Source organism: Phycomyces blakesleeanus (assembly GCF_001638985.1).
Source record: "Phycomyces blakesleeanus NRRL 1555(-) unplaced genomic scaffold PHYBLscaffold_40, whole genome shotgun sequence".
NCBI lineage: Eukaryota > Fungi > Mucoromycota > Mucoromycetes > Mucorales > Phycomycetaceae > Phycomyces > Phycomyces blakesleeanus.
Window position 1 is genome coordinate 254,689 of NW_017265170.1, and position 12,653 is coordinate 267,341.

The window sequence follows — 12,653 nt, forward strand, 5'->3', positions numbered from 1 at the left end:
CCCCAAAACCCTTTTTTTTTTTTGGGGGAAAAAAAAAAAGGTTTAAGAAAAGGGCCCCCTTTCCCAAAAAAAATATGTTTTTCCCTTGAACCTTTGGCCCCAGTTTTTGGGTTTTTAAAAAAATTGGAAATTAAAAACCCCCCCCCCCCCCCCCCCCCCCCCCATTCTACCCCTTGTACTTTATTTTGAACACAATAATTTACCTTTTTAGCAGTGGGATCATAAAACTCAAGGGCCGTCAGACCGGCTCTGGCCATATTGAGATACATAATATAAAGCACATCTTCCGCTTTTTGACCTTCAAGGTTAAAGATCTTGAGAATATCCGCATGAGGACCAAGCACCATAGCAATACACTCGGCACGACACTCTTCATAGCTTGACGCAATACTTTTGAATACTGAGTTGAATGTTTGACCGGACTTGTACCAAGATTGGACCGGTTGATTGGTAAGAGGATCAATAGTTCCTTTATCAAAGTTTAGTTTTCCTTCTGCATCTTCTTCGAGTAATTTTCCTGTTCCGTGACCCATCTCATGAGTACCAACTTGTAACTCAAACGATGGATTACGATAGGTTGTGTATAGATCAAGATCCTCATTGCGAATAAAAGGGAATTTTTCACCAGGAGACTGAGCTGAAATGACATTCCCCAGTGAAACGTTTTTAGATCCAAGAAGCTGAGTGATGTTTGTATAGTTTGGAATATTAATGCCGGCCGGAACACCTGCTGTGGCAAATGATAGAACTTCAAGCGAAGTAAAATCTGGTTTGTTGATCGTCTCACGTTCAAATGCAGGGGGCCAGGGTAAGCGAGACACAAACAGTGGGGCTTGGCTTACAAGATTGTTGAACTTCTTGGTCTGTTCTTCGTTAACCATAGCCACAAACCCTTCCCATTCTGCACGTACGCCCTGAGGATCGCGGTATGTTTCGATAAAACCGAGATTTGTCTCTACTCTTGGGTTGATATCCTTGAGCCATTCTCTCTGTGACTCCATGTGCGCGTCGATTGAGCCCAAGTTAAAGGATTCGTAATAAGCTTCCAGCATCTTCTTCTGATGAGCATTGGCAGCAAAGTGAATCGCGCCCTTGACCATATCGGCAGCTTTTTTCATGCAGGGTTGGAAATCATTGTAAAATATCTCAAGAGTGATGCCATTTTCCAAGGTTTCAGGCTGAGGAATATCGTCTGGTGCTTGCGAAGATGCGATATGGAGCTGGTATCCCTCTGCTGTCTTGAATAATCTGCACGAATATCATATATTTCACACATATCACAAAAAAAAACCATAAAATGAGTCAGATAAACAGATGCTGAGTCATATGACAATCAATTGAAGAGAATTCGTCAGTCCAGAAAAATCCCTGGGTTTGGGAAGGACAGATAAGCCTAGAACAAAAAGCCGGTCTATAGCCCAGATGCAAGACCAGACTTCTCAGCCAATAGTCGAGCATACACAGATATTTTCTCCAGTACATCACATATGATATTCCAACTACAAGTATCCCTGGTTTTTTTTTCTTTAATTACCTTGTGTTTAGAGGACTAATATTGATCTTCTCTAGATATTCTTGTACAATCTTGATATCTTCTTTGGTGGTATTCTTGGAGTAGTATCCAGAGATATGACCGTCATCAGGATATCCAATCAAATTCTTTGCGACTGGCTCAACATTGTACATCTCTCCCCGCTTCTTGGTAAACAGAACATGGGCTTCGTGAGACTCGCTAGCCTCTACAATCTTCTCAAAGTCATCGGCCGACAAACGAGGGATGAACTTTTCATCACCAAAAGACTTGTAGTTACTGAGATTACCAAGGAATTGCGCGGAATATTCCAGGAGCTGGTCAAAGGCTTCTTGAGATACACCACTGTATTTTCGAAAATATATACAGAAACGCAGGAAAATTAGTTTTTTTTGTACAAATGTCTGAATTCAATATACCTCTTTTTGGCCAAGGCTTCAATATCAACAAGCTCTTCACGTTCGTTAGTGAACAAACTGAGGATGAGATCATAGATTTCTGGTGCTCCTGGATTAGTTTGTGCAATGACGATGCGGGTACCATGGAATGAGGCGCGCGACATAAAGTGGGCATATGTCTTTTCCTTGTCAGTCAAGGCCTCAAAGAACGGTTTGGCTTCAAGACGAGATATAGGAGTCTTTGGATCAGCAAGATAGCGGGTAGACATTGTTCTGATAAGAGGGTTGCGTATTTTTCTTAGAGAAGACGAAGAAAGGCGTGAAAGTACGTTCATGGGTAAAGATATAGAATACAAAAAAAAATTAGATTCGTTCCCAACTAAGTTGTACTGGAAGATGGCAGTTTCATACACAGAAATTGTAGCCACAAAAAAGTGATCGAGTCCCCAAAGTAGGACTTGTGACAATTTACCTATTATTTTTTGTACGAATTTAGTCGTAAGCGGGCAGTGATTATTCCGTGTACCAGGAAACGAATGTATTTGTGAGGAGATGAAATTGTGTAATGACTAGCAAGTTCTATTGGAAGCCTTAACTAAAATGTCCTTTTCTACTTGATTAAGAGAACGGGGGTATTTCTGGAAAAATATTGGTTTGAATGATTATAGCAAGGGGGGACAGTACATGAATATAGCTCTTTCTCTCTAGGTGGGTATGTTTGGTCATGGGTAGTATCGTTAACAAAAAAAACATTTATCCAACTGAATCTTATAGTGTTTAGATAACATATATTTTTCTTTCTCAGAATGTCAATTTTATAGCTTTATAGCCCGCTTGCCCTTGTTCCTGAACCCAGTGTTGTGACACTTGTCGTTTGTAGACTAAAATTCCTATTACAGGAAATACATTAATTCTTTGTCAATCTCAATCTATCCTTCCAAGACCCAATCCGCTATGTAAGAAAAGTCCTTAAATTTCTGCTGCTCTTCAGGCAAAACTCTAGTGCTTAAAGGAGTAAGAATTGGAATTTCCCTCGTAAAATCATCGTCAAAATTAGATGTATCCGCTCTTCCTCGCACGGACGGCAGGAAAGGCGGTGTTACTTTTTTAGCCAGCATGTCTTCCCAGTTAACACCCTCAAAAAATGGGTGGGCCTTTACTTCTTGTCCATCGCCCTTTCCACTACCCAATCTTTTTGCGGAAGTTCTTTGCAATAACTAATATAGAAACGAAGATATATTAGTTTGTATTATTTAGTTCATTTTAATAATTTACCTTTTGACAAATAGAAACCGAATTTCTAGACATATTGATTGGATAGAGAATCTCATCTTCTAGAACGGCATCAAATATTTCATCTTCATCTTCACCTTTGAATGGGGACTATACATATACATATATATATATATATATTGAATTTAAAATTAGAGCCTCTCTAAAAGGACATATCAAGGTACCTGTCCCAGCAGCATCTCGTACAACAGGACACCCAATGTCCACCAGTCAACTGCTCGCCCATAGGGCAGGTCAAGAATGATCTCCGGTGCCATAAATTCTGGGGTACCACAAAAAGTCTTTGTGGTCGAATCAGCCCACATGTTCTCTTTGCACAGGCCATAGTCAACTAATTTGATATGTCCATCCAAGCACAGCATAATATTATCCAGTTTCAAATCTCGATATATAATACCGTGCTTGTGCAAAAATTCTAGCGCCAGCAATACTTCGCACGCATAGAATCTTCAAAACAGTCATGAAAAAGAAAAATAAGAAGTAGAATAAGAGTTAACCCAACCAAAGAAGATGTTTTATAAGATCTGCTCTTCTTACTTGGCTCTTTTCTCGGAAAACTTCTCGCGTTGAATTTGCATCATCAAGTCACCACCACTAATGTACTCCATAACAAAATAAACTCGAGTCTCAGTCTGGAATGTCGAGTGTAGATTGGCCAGGAATGGGTGTCGTCCCTGGTTGGCGGTTTGAAATACACTCTTTTCAGATTTTGTACTAAACATGTAAATCAATAAAAGATATCTGAATTTATAATATATACCTTGCCACTTCTTCATTGTCAAGAACAAATCTCTTTTTAAGCACCTTTATAGCGTATAGTTCACTTGTATATTTCTCTTCTGCCAACATAACCTAACGTTTCTTCCGAGGTTAGAAGCTTTCTTATTCATTTTAATAAACTTAGCTTACCTTTCCAAAGTTTCCTTTTCCCAAAACAGCCAGAAAGTTGAAATCCCCCAAACTAACTTTTTTGTTAGTATGAACCGGTGTTTTCTATAATGTTGATATGAGATATTATAATTCTAGTCAGTATAAAAAAATTACCTTGACAAACATAAGCTGGGAAGTTCTTCCGGGATTTGACGCATTGGGTCTTGTAATAGTTGAGGATCGGACAGCTTCTGGTATGGATTGAAATGATAATATCCCTTTGGAATAACCCAAGGATTGAGTATTTTTACCGGTACTTGTGGATGTCGTGGGAGTAGATGAAGAGGAAAGTGGGGGAGGGGGAAGACCCAATCCCGAGTTGAAAGAATGTCTATTGTTACTGGTAGTTGTTGCACTACTACTACTGCTGCTGGTACTTCCACTACCATTGGTGTGATAAGCATTACTTGCTTTGCTGTAGGTCTGTTGTCCTTCGATTGCAGATTGTGTTTTACTGTTAGGGTGCGGTGTCCGACGCTGATTAACAACCTTCATCTCGCTCAGCATCTTATTAGCCTTTTTCATGGGTAATCCACAAAAGGCAGGAACAAGAGGGGCGCATTTCTTGTGACAAGTAACGCCACATTCTGTTTAAAATCATTGTTTTAAATAAAATTAAATGATGGGACTAAAATCTATCGATACAACATAATCACACTTACCTTCACATCGTTTTGCACCTCTAAAACCGATGGGTAACAAGAAACCGCAGTGACAGCACCAATTAGCTTTGATAATAGCGAGAGAGTCAAAGCGATGGGGTATATGGTGTCTCAGCTCTTCCGAGCCCTGATCCCGTTTAGTCTTTAAAAACATAAATGAATACAAATTACTTCATATTAACCATATTATATTACCGTTTTCAAAGCTTGGCGACTACATTTGGTGACAATCTGAGAGTAACATTTTGTGTGGCAGGCTAGCCCGCAATCTAGATAGCTAGATTGCTCAGCAAAACTATTTCACTTTTTTTTCCTTTTGTAGACAATCTTTTTTTTTTACCTTCACATTGGAAAACAAGCTTAGCCATGAAATCGTTACATAAGGCACATTTCATAATATGGTAATATCTTCTTGCTACAAATAAATGGCCATTCATCTCATGCACCTCGCCCTTCCTTTCTCGCACTGCCCCTGCACGCTCTAATTTATCCCTTGGTCGTAAAGCCGTGTTTTCACGCACTATATACGAAGACTGGGTTAATTCATTTTTGGATTAGCATTCATACACCACCTATATTGAGTTACCAAACTGGATATCTAAAAGTAAACGACCGATTGGTTCCACATCAAACCAAGCAGAGATGTTTTTGGAGTAATCGTTCGGGGAGTCCTTTGTACAATGTTGTACTGCGCTTTGAGACTCCTGGGATTGCTGTGGCTGTTGAGACTCTTGCTGCTGCTGTGCAATATCTGCAGATACCCACTGCAGGTCTTGCTCCTGTGCCAATTTTTGCTTACGTAAATGTTCCGCAATATCAGATATTTTGAGCCATAATAAACCTATAGGAAGTGTACGATCTCCCGATTTATCATAGATTACTAATTCAATCTCTGTGGCCTTGTCGACATGCAATTCAAATGATTCTGACCAGCGGCTGTTGCGAGAAAGTTTGGTGTGGGCTTGAGCAGCACCGTCTACTTTGATTTCAACTGCTGTATGAGCTATTTTGAACATCCTAGTGGGTGCATGGGTCAATTCGCGCGCCTCGATGACCTTGAGTTGGAGAGTACCAGTGATCGGGCGGCGTGTTCCAGGAACCGCACGAATCGGGGAAAGATCTTAATTAAGAGCATTTGTTTGTTACCTTGTTTCAGCATGTCAAACTTAGACTTACCAACATCATCCTCGTCCCCTAAATAAAGGTTCTTGTATTTACGAACTGCATTGGATAAAAGTCCCATCTTTTCATGACTCTCATTTTGTTTTTCAAGAATTTCTGACTTGCGTTTACGGTCGGTGGCAGAATCGAGGGTCAAGGCGAGATTGCGTATACCGTCCTGAACCTTTTTTTCTACATCAACTTTATACTCTAGTTCGTGTAATTTCAGGCACACTTTGGCCCGATTAATCGGTGTCTCTGCTTGTAATAAATCTGTTGTTGTTGTTGTTGTCTTTTTAGCAGTAGAAATGAATTTTTCTTTTTTTTATTTATACAAAATTTAAAATGAAGCTTACCTATATTTGTATATTTCTTTTTATCATGTTCTTCATTTTTCATTGCTAAAGTATCTTCATCTAAGTCATTGATATCAAGCTTATTCATTTCTTCGGATACAACCGTATTTAATGCAATGGAGGAAGTATCACTATCTGTATCATCTTTCTGGCTGTCGACCCCCTCAGAGTGAATTGATCGATTAGAAAAATTATGCGTAAGAGAGCTAGTAGGAATGGATCCGCCTGACGCGCGTTTGGATAGCATGGCTTGAATCTGGCTTTGGGCTGGTCGGCTGAAGCTCCGATGTTTAATGCGTCGTAGCTCAGCAGAAAAGTAGCTGATGTAACGCTCGGACTCCTTGATCTGGGTGTCGCATTGCTTTTGTGCATTGTGATCCTCTAGCATTCCTCTTAGTTGGATCGCTTTGTCTCTCATGTGAGTGTTTTGTTCAATCTTGGAATTCAGCTCATTCATCTTGTTTTTTAGATCCTGTATAATACCAAAAAAAAATGAAGCAAAGAGAGAGAAAATAATATAATATAAAGTATAAAAGAAAATATAATTTATCATTTTGTTGCTCATGATACATAAAGAGGTTTTTTACTGAGCTTTTATATCACCACTACTCATTTTTCTCCTTTCTCGTTTTTTTTGTACAAGCAAAAGTTCAAGTGGCCTGAGACAAGGTAGTGTTCCCATGGTTTTTATTTTATTCATTTGTTACCTCCATAATAGACATAGATCTTCTGGAAAAAGAAGGTTTATGTAAGGATGTATATATAGATGCTTATGTATTTAAGTATACTATTGAGTAAAAGAGAGAGATAGAGAGAGAGAAGAGGGGAGAAAGCAATGTATAGTGCAGTATTCAAGCAGGAATCGTTTGCGGTGATTAAATATTAAGGGAATGCCATAGTGAGAGAGCTTACGACACAGGAATCTGCATTTGCAGGATGACAGGCGACACACAAGACCTAATTAAGCAGTCACATGATGATTGTTTTTGTTGTTGGGCCCTAGCGTTGACTTTACTTTCTCTTTTAACGTTTCCAGGACAGCATCATGAGCACGCCATTCCGCCAGGGCCTGAGTAATTATCTAATGGAAGACAAGATACTTGGCTTGTCTCAGATAACTGATGCAACTCTGTGCCATAGACAAGGTGTACTTGCCCAACATTATCTTTAAGATGGTCAAGACACCCAACTTGCAGTCGAACCAAGTCGCTTTCCGTGTACCTCCCAGTTGCAACAAATTCGACATTCATTCCTATCTTACCAACATCTACAATGTGACTGTTCAGGAAGTCCGTACCATGAACTACGGCACTGTACACAAAAAAGGACGCAATGGCAAGATTGGTGTATCGGAGACTGCCTACAAAAAAGCAATTGTTACCATTAGTGAACCTTTTAGCTTCCCTAAGGATCCTGAATGGTGTGCTCTTGAGAGAGAGCAGAACAAGGTTGGATCCAAGATGGCTGGTCGCAAGACCAAGGGATGGCGCTTCAGAGGAACAGAAGAAGAGCGTGCCAAGTTAAAGGAAGTCAACGAAAAAGTGCAGGCACGCATGGAGGCTGACCAAAAGAAGAAATAAACGCAATAAACACAAAAAAAAAGACAGAAGATGGGATTATGTTTATTTTGTTTGCTTTTTTTTTGCATGTGTATATAATTATTATCATTTTCCTTTGAAACATGAAACTCTAGATATATGGTTTCAAATATATATAAAAGATAAACCAACCAAAAGAGATTTCTAACGAACAGTGGCAATTGATAATATATATATATATTAAATGAACAGACTTATAATATAAAGCAAAATGAGGATCCAAGCTGCGGTACTTTTATTGATTAGGAGTTTTACCAGTTCTCGATACTTGACATTTTAATGTAGCAATACTTTAATGGCGATCTTGGGGAACGGAAGGAAATGTGCGCCGCACAATTTAGTGTGACTACTAGTCTTATACCCAGCTAAAAACCATCTTGAACAGCTCCTCGTCTTTATCATTTATAAGCACATCCATAATCGACTATAGCGGGCTATCGACAGACTGAAATGAATCTCACAAATACAATGGTATATGCTTGTTGAAACTTTCGGGGTCATATCCTAAAATTGATGTTACAAATCGCTTTGTTAAATTACCTATTCTTTACTTTTTACAATTCTTCTTTCCTTTCTCCTTATCAAAACAATTATACTATAGTTTTTACAAACCAACGAACAAACTTTCGGTATAGTTTTTCTATCATTATATCTTATCTTCAATTAACGTATCTGTAGTTGGTTTTTATTATTTTATAAAGTTTATTTCCGTAACAAGACCATGCAAATATCTCTGAGTTTATTAAGTGAATATTATTTTTTTTTAAAAAAAAGCGTACATTTTCGTGAGTACTAATTACTTTTATAGAAAAAATGAATCAATTGAAAAGATCATAGCGGATTGTTTCCCATTCACTTGTGATGCCGTTGAATTTAATTGATCAGACATAATTAACGACATTAATTTACTTTTGCCATTCAATTGCCGAGTATCTCCACGGTAAAGATAGAAAAAAAAAGAACAAGAAAACAATTATCTCTCCAATTATTTTCACCATTCATTTATATGCACTAAATTATTAATACACATTATTTCTATCGATTGTAAGTTACATAAGTTGGAGTAAACACTGGATTTAATGGGATAATTTAGTAACAAATACAGTAAAATGAATTATACCTGGCACACTTTTAAGAGTTATGAGATATTATGAACGGACATTCTTTTCCAATAAACAGTACAAAAAGGTATTCTTAAGCTAGTATATGACATTTTAAGCATTTTGGAATTATTTTATATATATAGTATTCACTCTACTTTTTATTTAAATATAAAATACTTTGGAAGAAAATCCCAAAAATGCGCCTTATAAATGTGCTTCACTGTATCAACTTATATCTACCATTTCTCAGCCGTAGTTTATTTAAAGCTGTCGAATACTTAGTGAAATAAGAGTACCTGCCCAGGACCTGGTCTCTTACTCTAATCCACAAGGGCAAAATTGTGTGCTTTGAAATTCATTCAACATGTTCCTTTAGTAGCCCCAAACTTTGACGAAGGAATAGAACATGATGATTAGTGACAATTACACTTTGTCAATAGCAAGTTATGCAAAAGAATATAAAGAATTGTTGTTATTAAATTGTGGCGCAACCTTGTGGGATAATATACTATTTATTGGCTTTCTTACGCGTACCTTGCCTTTCTCTTTCTTTTGCATACATATTACCAGAAAATAGTCCAAGGTTTGTCATTGAAAAAAGCCAGAACCAGTATGAAAGCACCAACTGAAGTTACCAAATAGTTGCACCAGAAGCAAAGTCTGAAGAATTTCTTCTTCTCAAGAAAGTCAAGAAAGGTAAAATGGAATAAAAAAAATAATGTTACATTTCTGTTTACCATTTAATCCAAAGATATAGTGCCGTGCCGTGTTGTCCCATGCAAAGATAATAGCGGAATCAGCATAACTTATGGTCCAGGAGAATCAAAGACGTATGGAAATCTTTAGATTTTTTTCTTTTAATTGGTTATGTTCGCAAGTCTGTTGGAGATGCCAAATACCAAGGCAAAAGTATCCAAAGGATGGTGGATAACTTGTATAATATATGAAAATTTTTACCAATGCTATGTGTCGTATTCATCTGAAGCCCGTAGCAAAATACAATCAAGGAATACGAAAGGCACCGGTGAGATCTTAAAGAAATCTGCTTAGTCGATTATGACCATCTTTAAAAGAAATTCAAATTTTTCAGGAAAAATAAAAATATCCCCCTTTTAAAGTCTTTAACATTTGAATGTAAAAATAAAATAATAATGTTCGATGCTTTTTTTTTACAGCACATAAATTGTATAAATTCCGTACATAAATCGAATAAAAATAGTTGTATAAAAGCAGTACTCTTATTAAACATGAGCACCAACTTCACTACCCCTATTGAAAAGATATATTCTCTTAAGACAATCCTTTTATTCCATGAAAATTAGAGTGTCTTTCGACCTATAAAAACTATGCCCTTTCTAACAATTTTACATGTAAGATTAAGGACAGAAAATTTGCCATCTTTCATCCTGCCTGTTCAAAAACCGATGTCTGCTGTAGCAAGCGTAAAATAGATGACGCTAAAAGAAAAAAAAAGATGCCCAATTTTTTTCCTTGCGGAATTTCATTATTTTTTGAAATCCTCTTACAACAATAATCGAACATATTTCCCTTTGCCTGGAAGTGGTGCCAATTAAAATTGTCCAATCCCTCTTTTCAACCCAAAAACTTTAGCTTCTTCTCATCAAGAAAGAATATTTCTTCTTACTATTGAGGATGGCACAATTTCAGAAACAATATTGGAAAACCTGGCCAAGTCTTGTGACACTCAGAAGGGAACAAATGATAAAGTGGCAGTAGTTAGAAAGATGTAGGTTAGCGATATAAGTAATTTCAAGTACAGTGCTACTGAGCTCATTAAAGAAATATTTTTCTGTAGATTTAATTAGAGAGAAAAACTAAATCGTATTCTTTTTTATCGATAATGTAATGATAAATAGGGCTCCTTGTTTTCCCGAGGTGTTTATTGTGAATTCTACGTACAAAACAAACTGCATAAAGACGACATTGATTTGTGTAGAGGGTGCCAGAAACCTCTGTGGAGAAAAGTTATGTCTGGCTTTAATAGCCGCTGAAAGCAAATGCGTTGGAGAATATTGAAAATGACCTTATCTTTGTTGTAGACTTGTCTACAGCATTAATGAATGCACTTGGGTCTGAGTTTTCCTAAAAAAAGAAGAAGTTTCTTTGTGGCTAAAGTATGATAAAAAATATCACAAATATTATTAATAAGGCAATGAAGCCAGGGAAATAAATAAATACTCAAATAATCTTGATAAACAGCAGAATCTTTGAAGACAAACGCGATATTTTTTTTATGAGAAGCCCAAGCTCTTTAAATTGCTGTCTTCTCCCAAAGATTCTCAAAGCAAAGATCAAGTGGAAGAAGAACATGAGATTTTCATAATTTTTTTTTTAGAAGAGGACTCTAGAGAGATATTTTGAGAATAAGTGGATGGCAGAATATATCGTGAACCTTGCCTCCGTGAGTTAATTCACTATGAATCCAGAATAGTTTTAATAACCATAAATGCTGAGCTTCTGGAAGACCTAATCTATGGAGAAGCATACCACTGTAAAGTAAAGTTTTTTTAGTTTAATTGTTATCCCAATTCACCAAGAGATTATGCATTGTCGCGGTTAGACATTCCTGAACAGTGCATTATGCCCTCTTTCTTTGAATGAACATAACAATTAATCGGAATTTACCATTCGCCTGTATTATGTAAATGTTAAAGAGCCTATTCCATAAATGAGGTCTAAAGAAAAACTTGAGAAACTGTTTAAAAAATTCAAAGAGAATCAGATATAAAGTCTCATGAGCTTGAGATAAATGCACTATACTTTGATGCTATCTGTAGAGGGGGTATTGTCGACTATTATTCCATAGGTTGGAATTATTGGGGTCAATTTCCAAAAAAAAAAGCTTGGCCACTTAATATCTACTACTACCATAAGTCTTTTTCTTTTCTTTTGATACTATTGACGTTACAAATCTATACCTTATCTACCTTCTTACCATTACTTTAATATACGTTATACTTATTTATTTATTTTTCTTTAAATGGTTAACAAATACAGTTACACTTAGTATGTCTGTATGTTTAATGTTATATGTTATATGTAAAGGTCAGACGCAGATATTACAAGTCGTTTACCAATTGGATAGCTATATAATTTGCTTTTATTCCTTGAAATACAAAGTTTGTGTATTGACAAGCAATCTGATAAAGATATACACCCAATCACAGGCATATATTTTGATATATTTCTATCTTATTTTGAGTGTTAGAGCCTAGATACATTGCATAATTATCGGTTATTATTATTGTGTGTGTATATGGATATAAATAAATAAGAAATTACTTGGGCATAATCTTGTTTCAGCTCAATTTTGATACATTCAAGAAACCCTTAATTCGATCATTGAGTTTTACTTGTAGCCTATTATCTCACCACACCCAGATTTACCCACAGAGTCTTAAGAGCTAAAATAAATATTGGATATATTATTCTTATAAATGTAAACAAACAAACTAAAAATCCAAATCCAAATCCAAATAACCATATAGATAATACCACTTTACTATTAATGTACCTGTAATCTATGGAAAATATTAACCCGGGGAATTATTAAGGTTAAAAGCCAATTTCTCATGAGTATCAAGGATTTTGATCAACTGC

The 12,653-nt window shown here is 36.6% G+C and overlaps 4 protein-coding genes across 4 annotated transcripts in view; 2 read left to right on the plus strand and 2 right to left on the minus strand.

Annotated features, from left to right (window-relative positions):
* PHYBLDRAFT_137534 (hypothetical protein) overlaps positions 1 to 2,259 on the minus strand; it is a 3,118-nt gene extending 859 nt beyond the window's left edge. The window contains exons 1-3 of the mRNA XM_018429861.1: positions 1,951 to 2,259; positions 1,535 to 1,876; positions 204 to 1,248 (exon numbers count right to left, since the gene is read on the minus strand). Coding sequence (XP_018284000.1) covers positions 204 to 1,248; positions 1,535 to 1,876; positions 1,951 to 2,198 — 1,635 coding nt within the window. The 5' untranslated portion in view covers positions 2,199 to 2,259. The remainder of the gene's footprint in view (positions 1 to 203; positions 1,249 to 1,534; positions 1,877 to 1,950) is intronic.
* Positions 2,260 to 2,858: 599 nt separating this feature from the next.
* PKC1 (protein kinase C) lies at positions 2,859 to 6,788 on the minus strand (the record flags this gene model as incomplete). The annotated part of the gene is made up of 13 exons (XM_018442813.1): positions 2,859 to 3,146; positions 3,205 to 3,312; positions 3,387 to 3,669; positions 3,760 to 3,936; positions 3,983 to 4,074; positions 4,132 to 4,215; positions 4,267 to 4,739; positions 4,815 to 4,956; positions 5,010 to 5,083; positions 5,155 to 5,334; positions 5,401 to 5,934; positions 5,991 to 6,293; positions 6,332 to 6,788. 13 exons carry the CDS (start codon positions 6,786 to 6,788, stop codon positions 2,859 to 2,861), a joined length of 3,195 nt encoding a protein of 1,064 aa, XP_018284001.1.
* A 577-nt stretch (positions 6,789 to 7,365) lies between these two features.
* PHYBLDRAFT_160723 (hypothetical protein) lies at positions 7,366 to 8,062 on the plus strand. The gene is made up of 2 exons (XM_018434239.1): positions 7,366 to 7,404; positions 7,472 to 8,062. Exons 1-2 carry the CDS (start codon positions 7,377 to 7,379, stop codon positions 7,909 to 7,911), a joined length of 468 nt encoding a protein of 155 aa, XP_018284002.1. The 5' UTR covers positions 7,366 to 7,376; the 3' UTR covers positions 7,912 to 8,062.
* A 1,837-nt stretch (positions 8,063 to 9,899) lies between these two features.
* Positions 9,900 to 11,069, plus strand: PHYBLDRAFT_73261 (hypothetical protein; the record flags this gene model as incomplete). The annotated part of the gene is made up of 4 exons (XM_018442812.1): positions 9,900 to 10,056; positions 10,355 to 10,474; positions 10,644 to 10,779; positions 10,910 to 11,069. 4 exons carry the CDS (start codon positions 9,900 to 9,902, stop codon positions 11,067 to 11,069), a joined length of 573 nt encoding a protein of 190 aa, XP_018284003.1.
* Between the last annotated feature and the right edge of the window lie 1,584 nt (positions 11,070 to 12,653).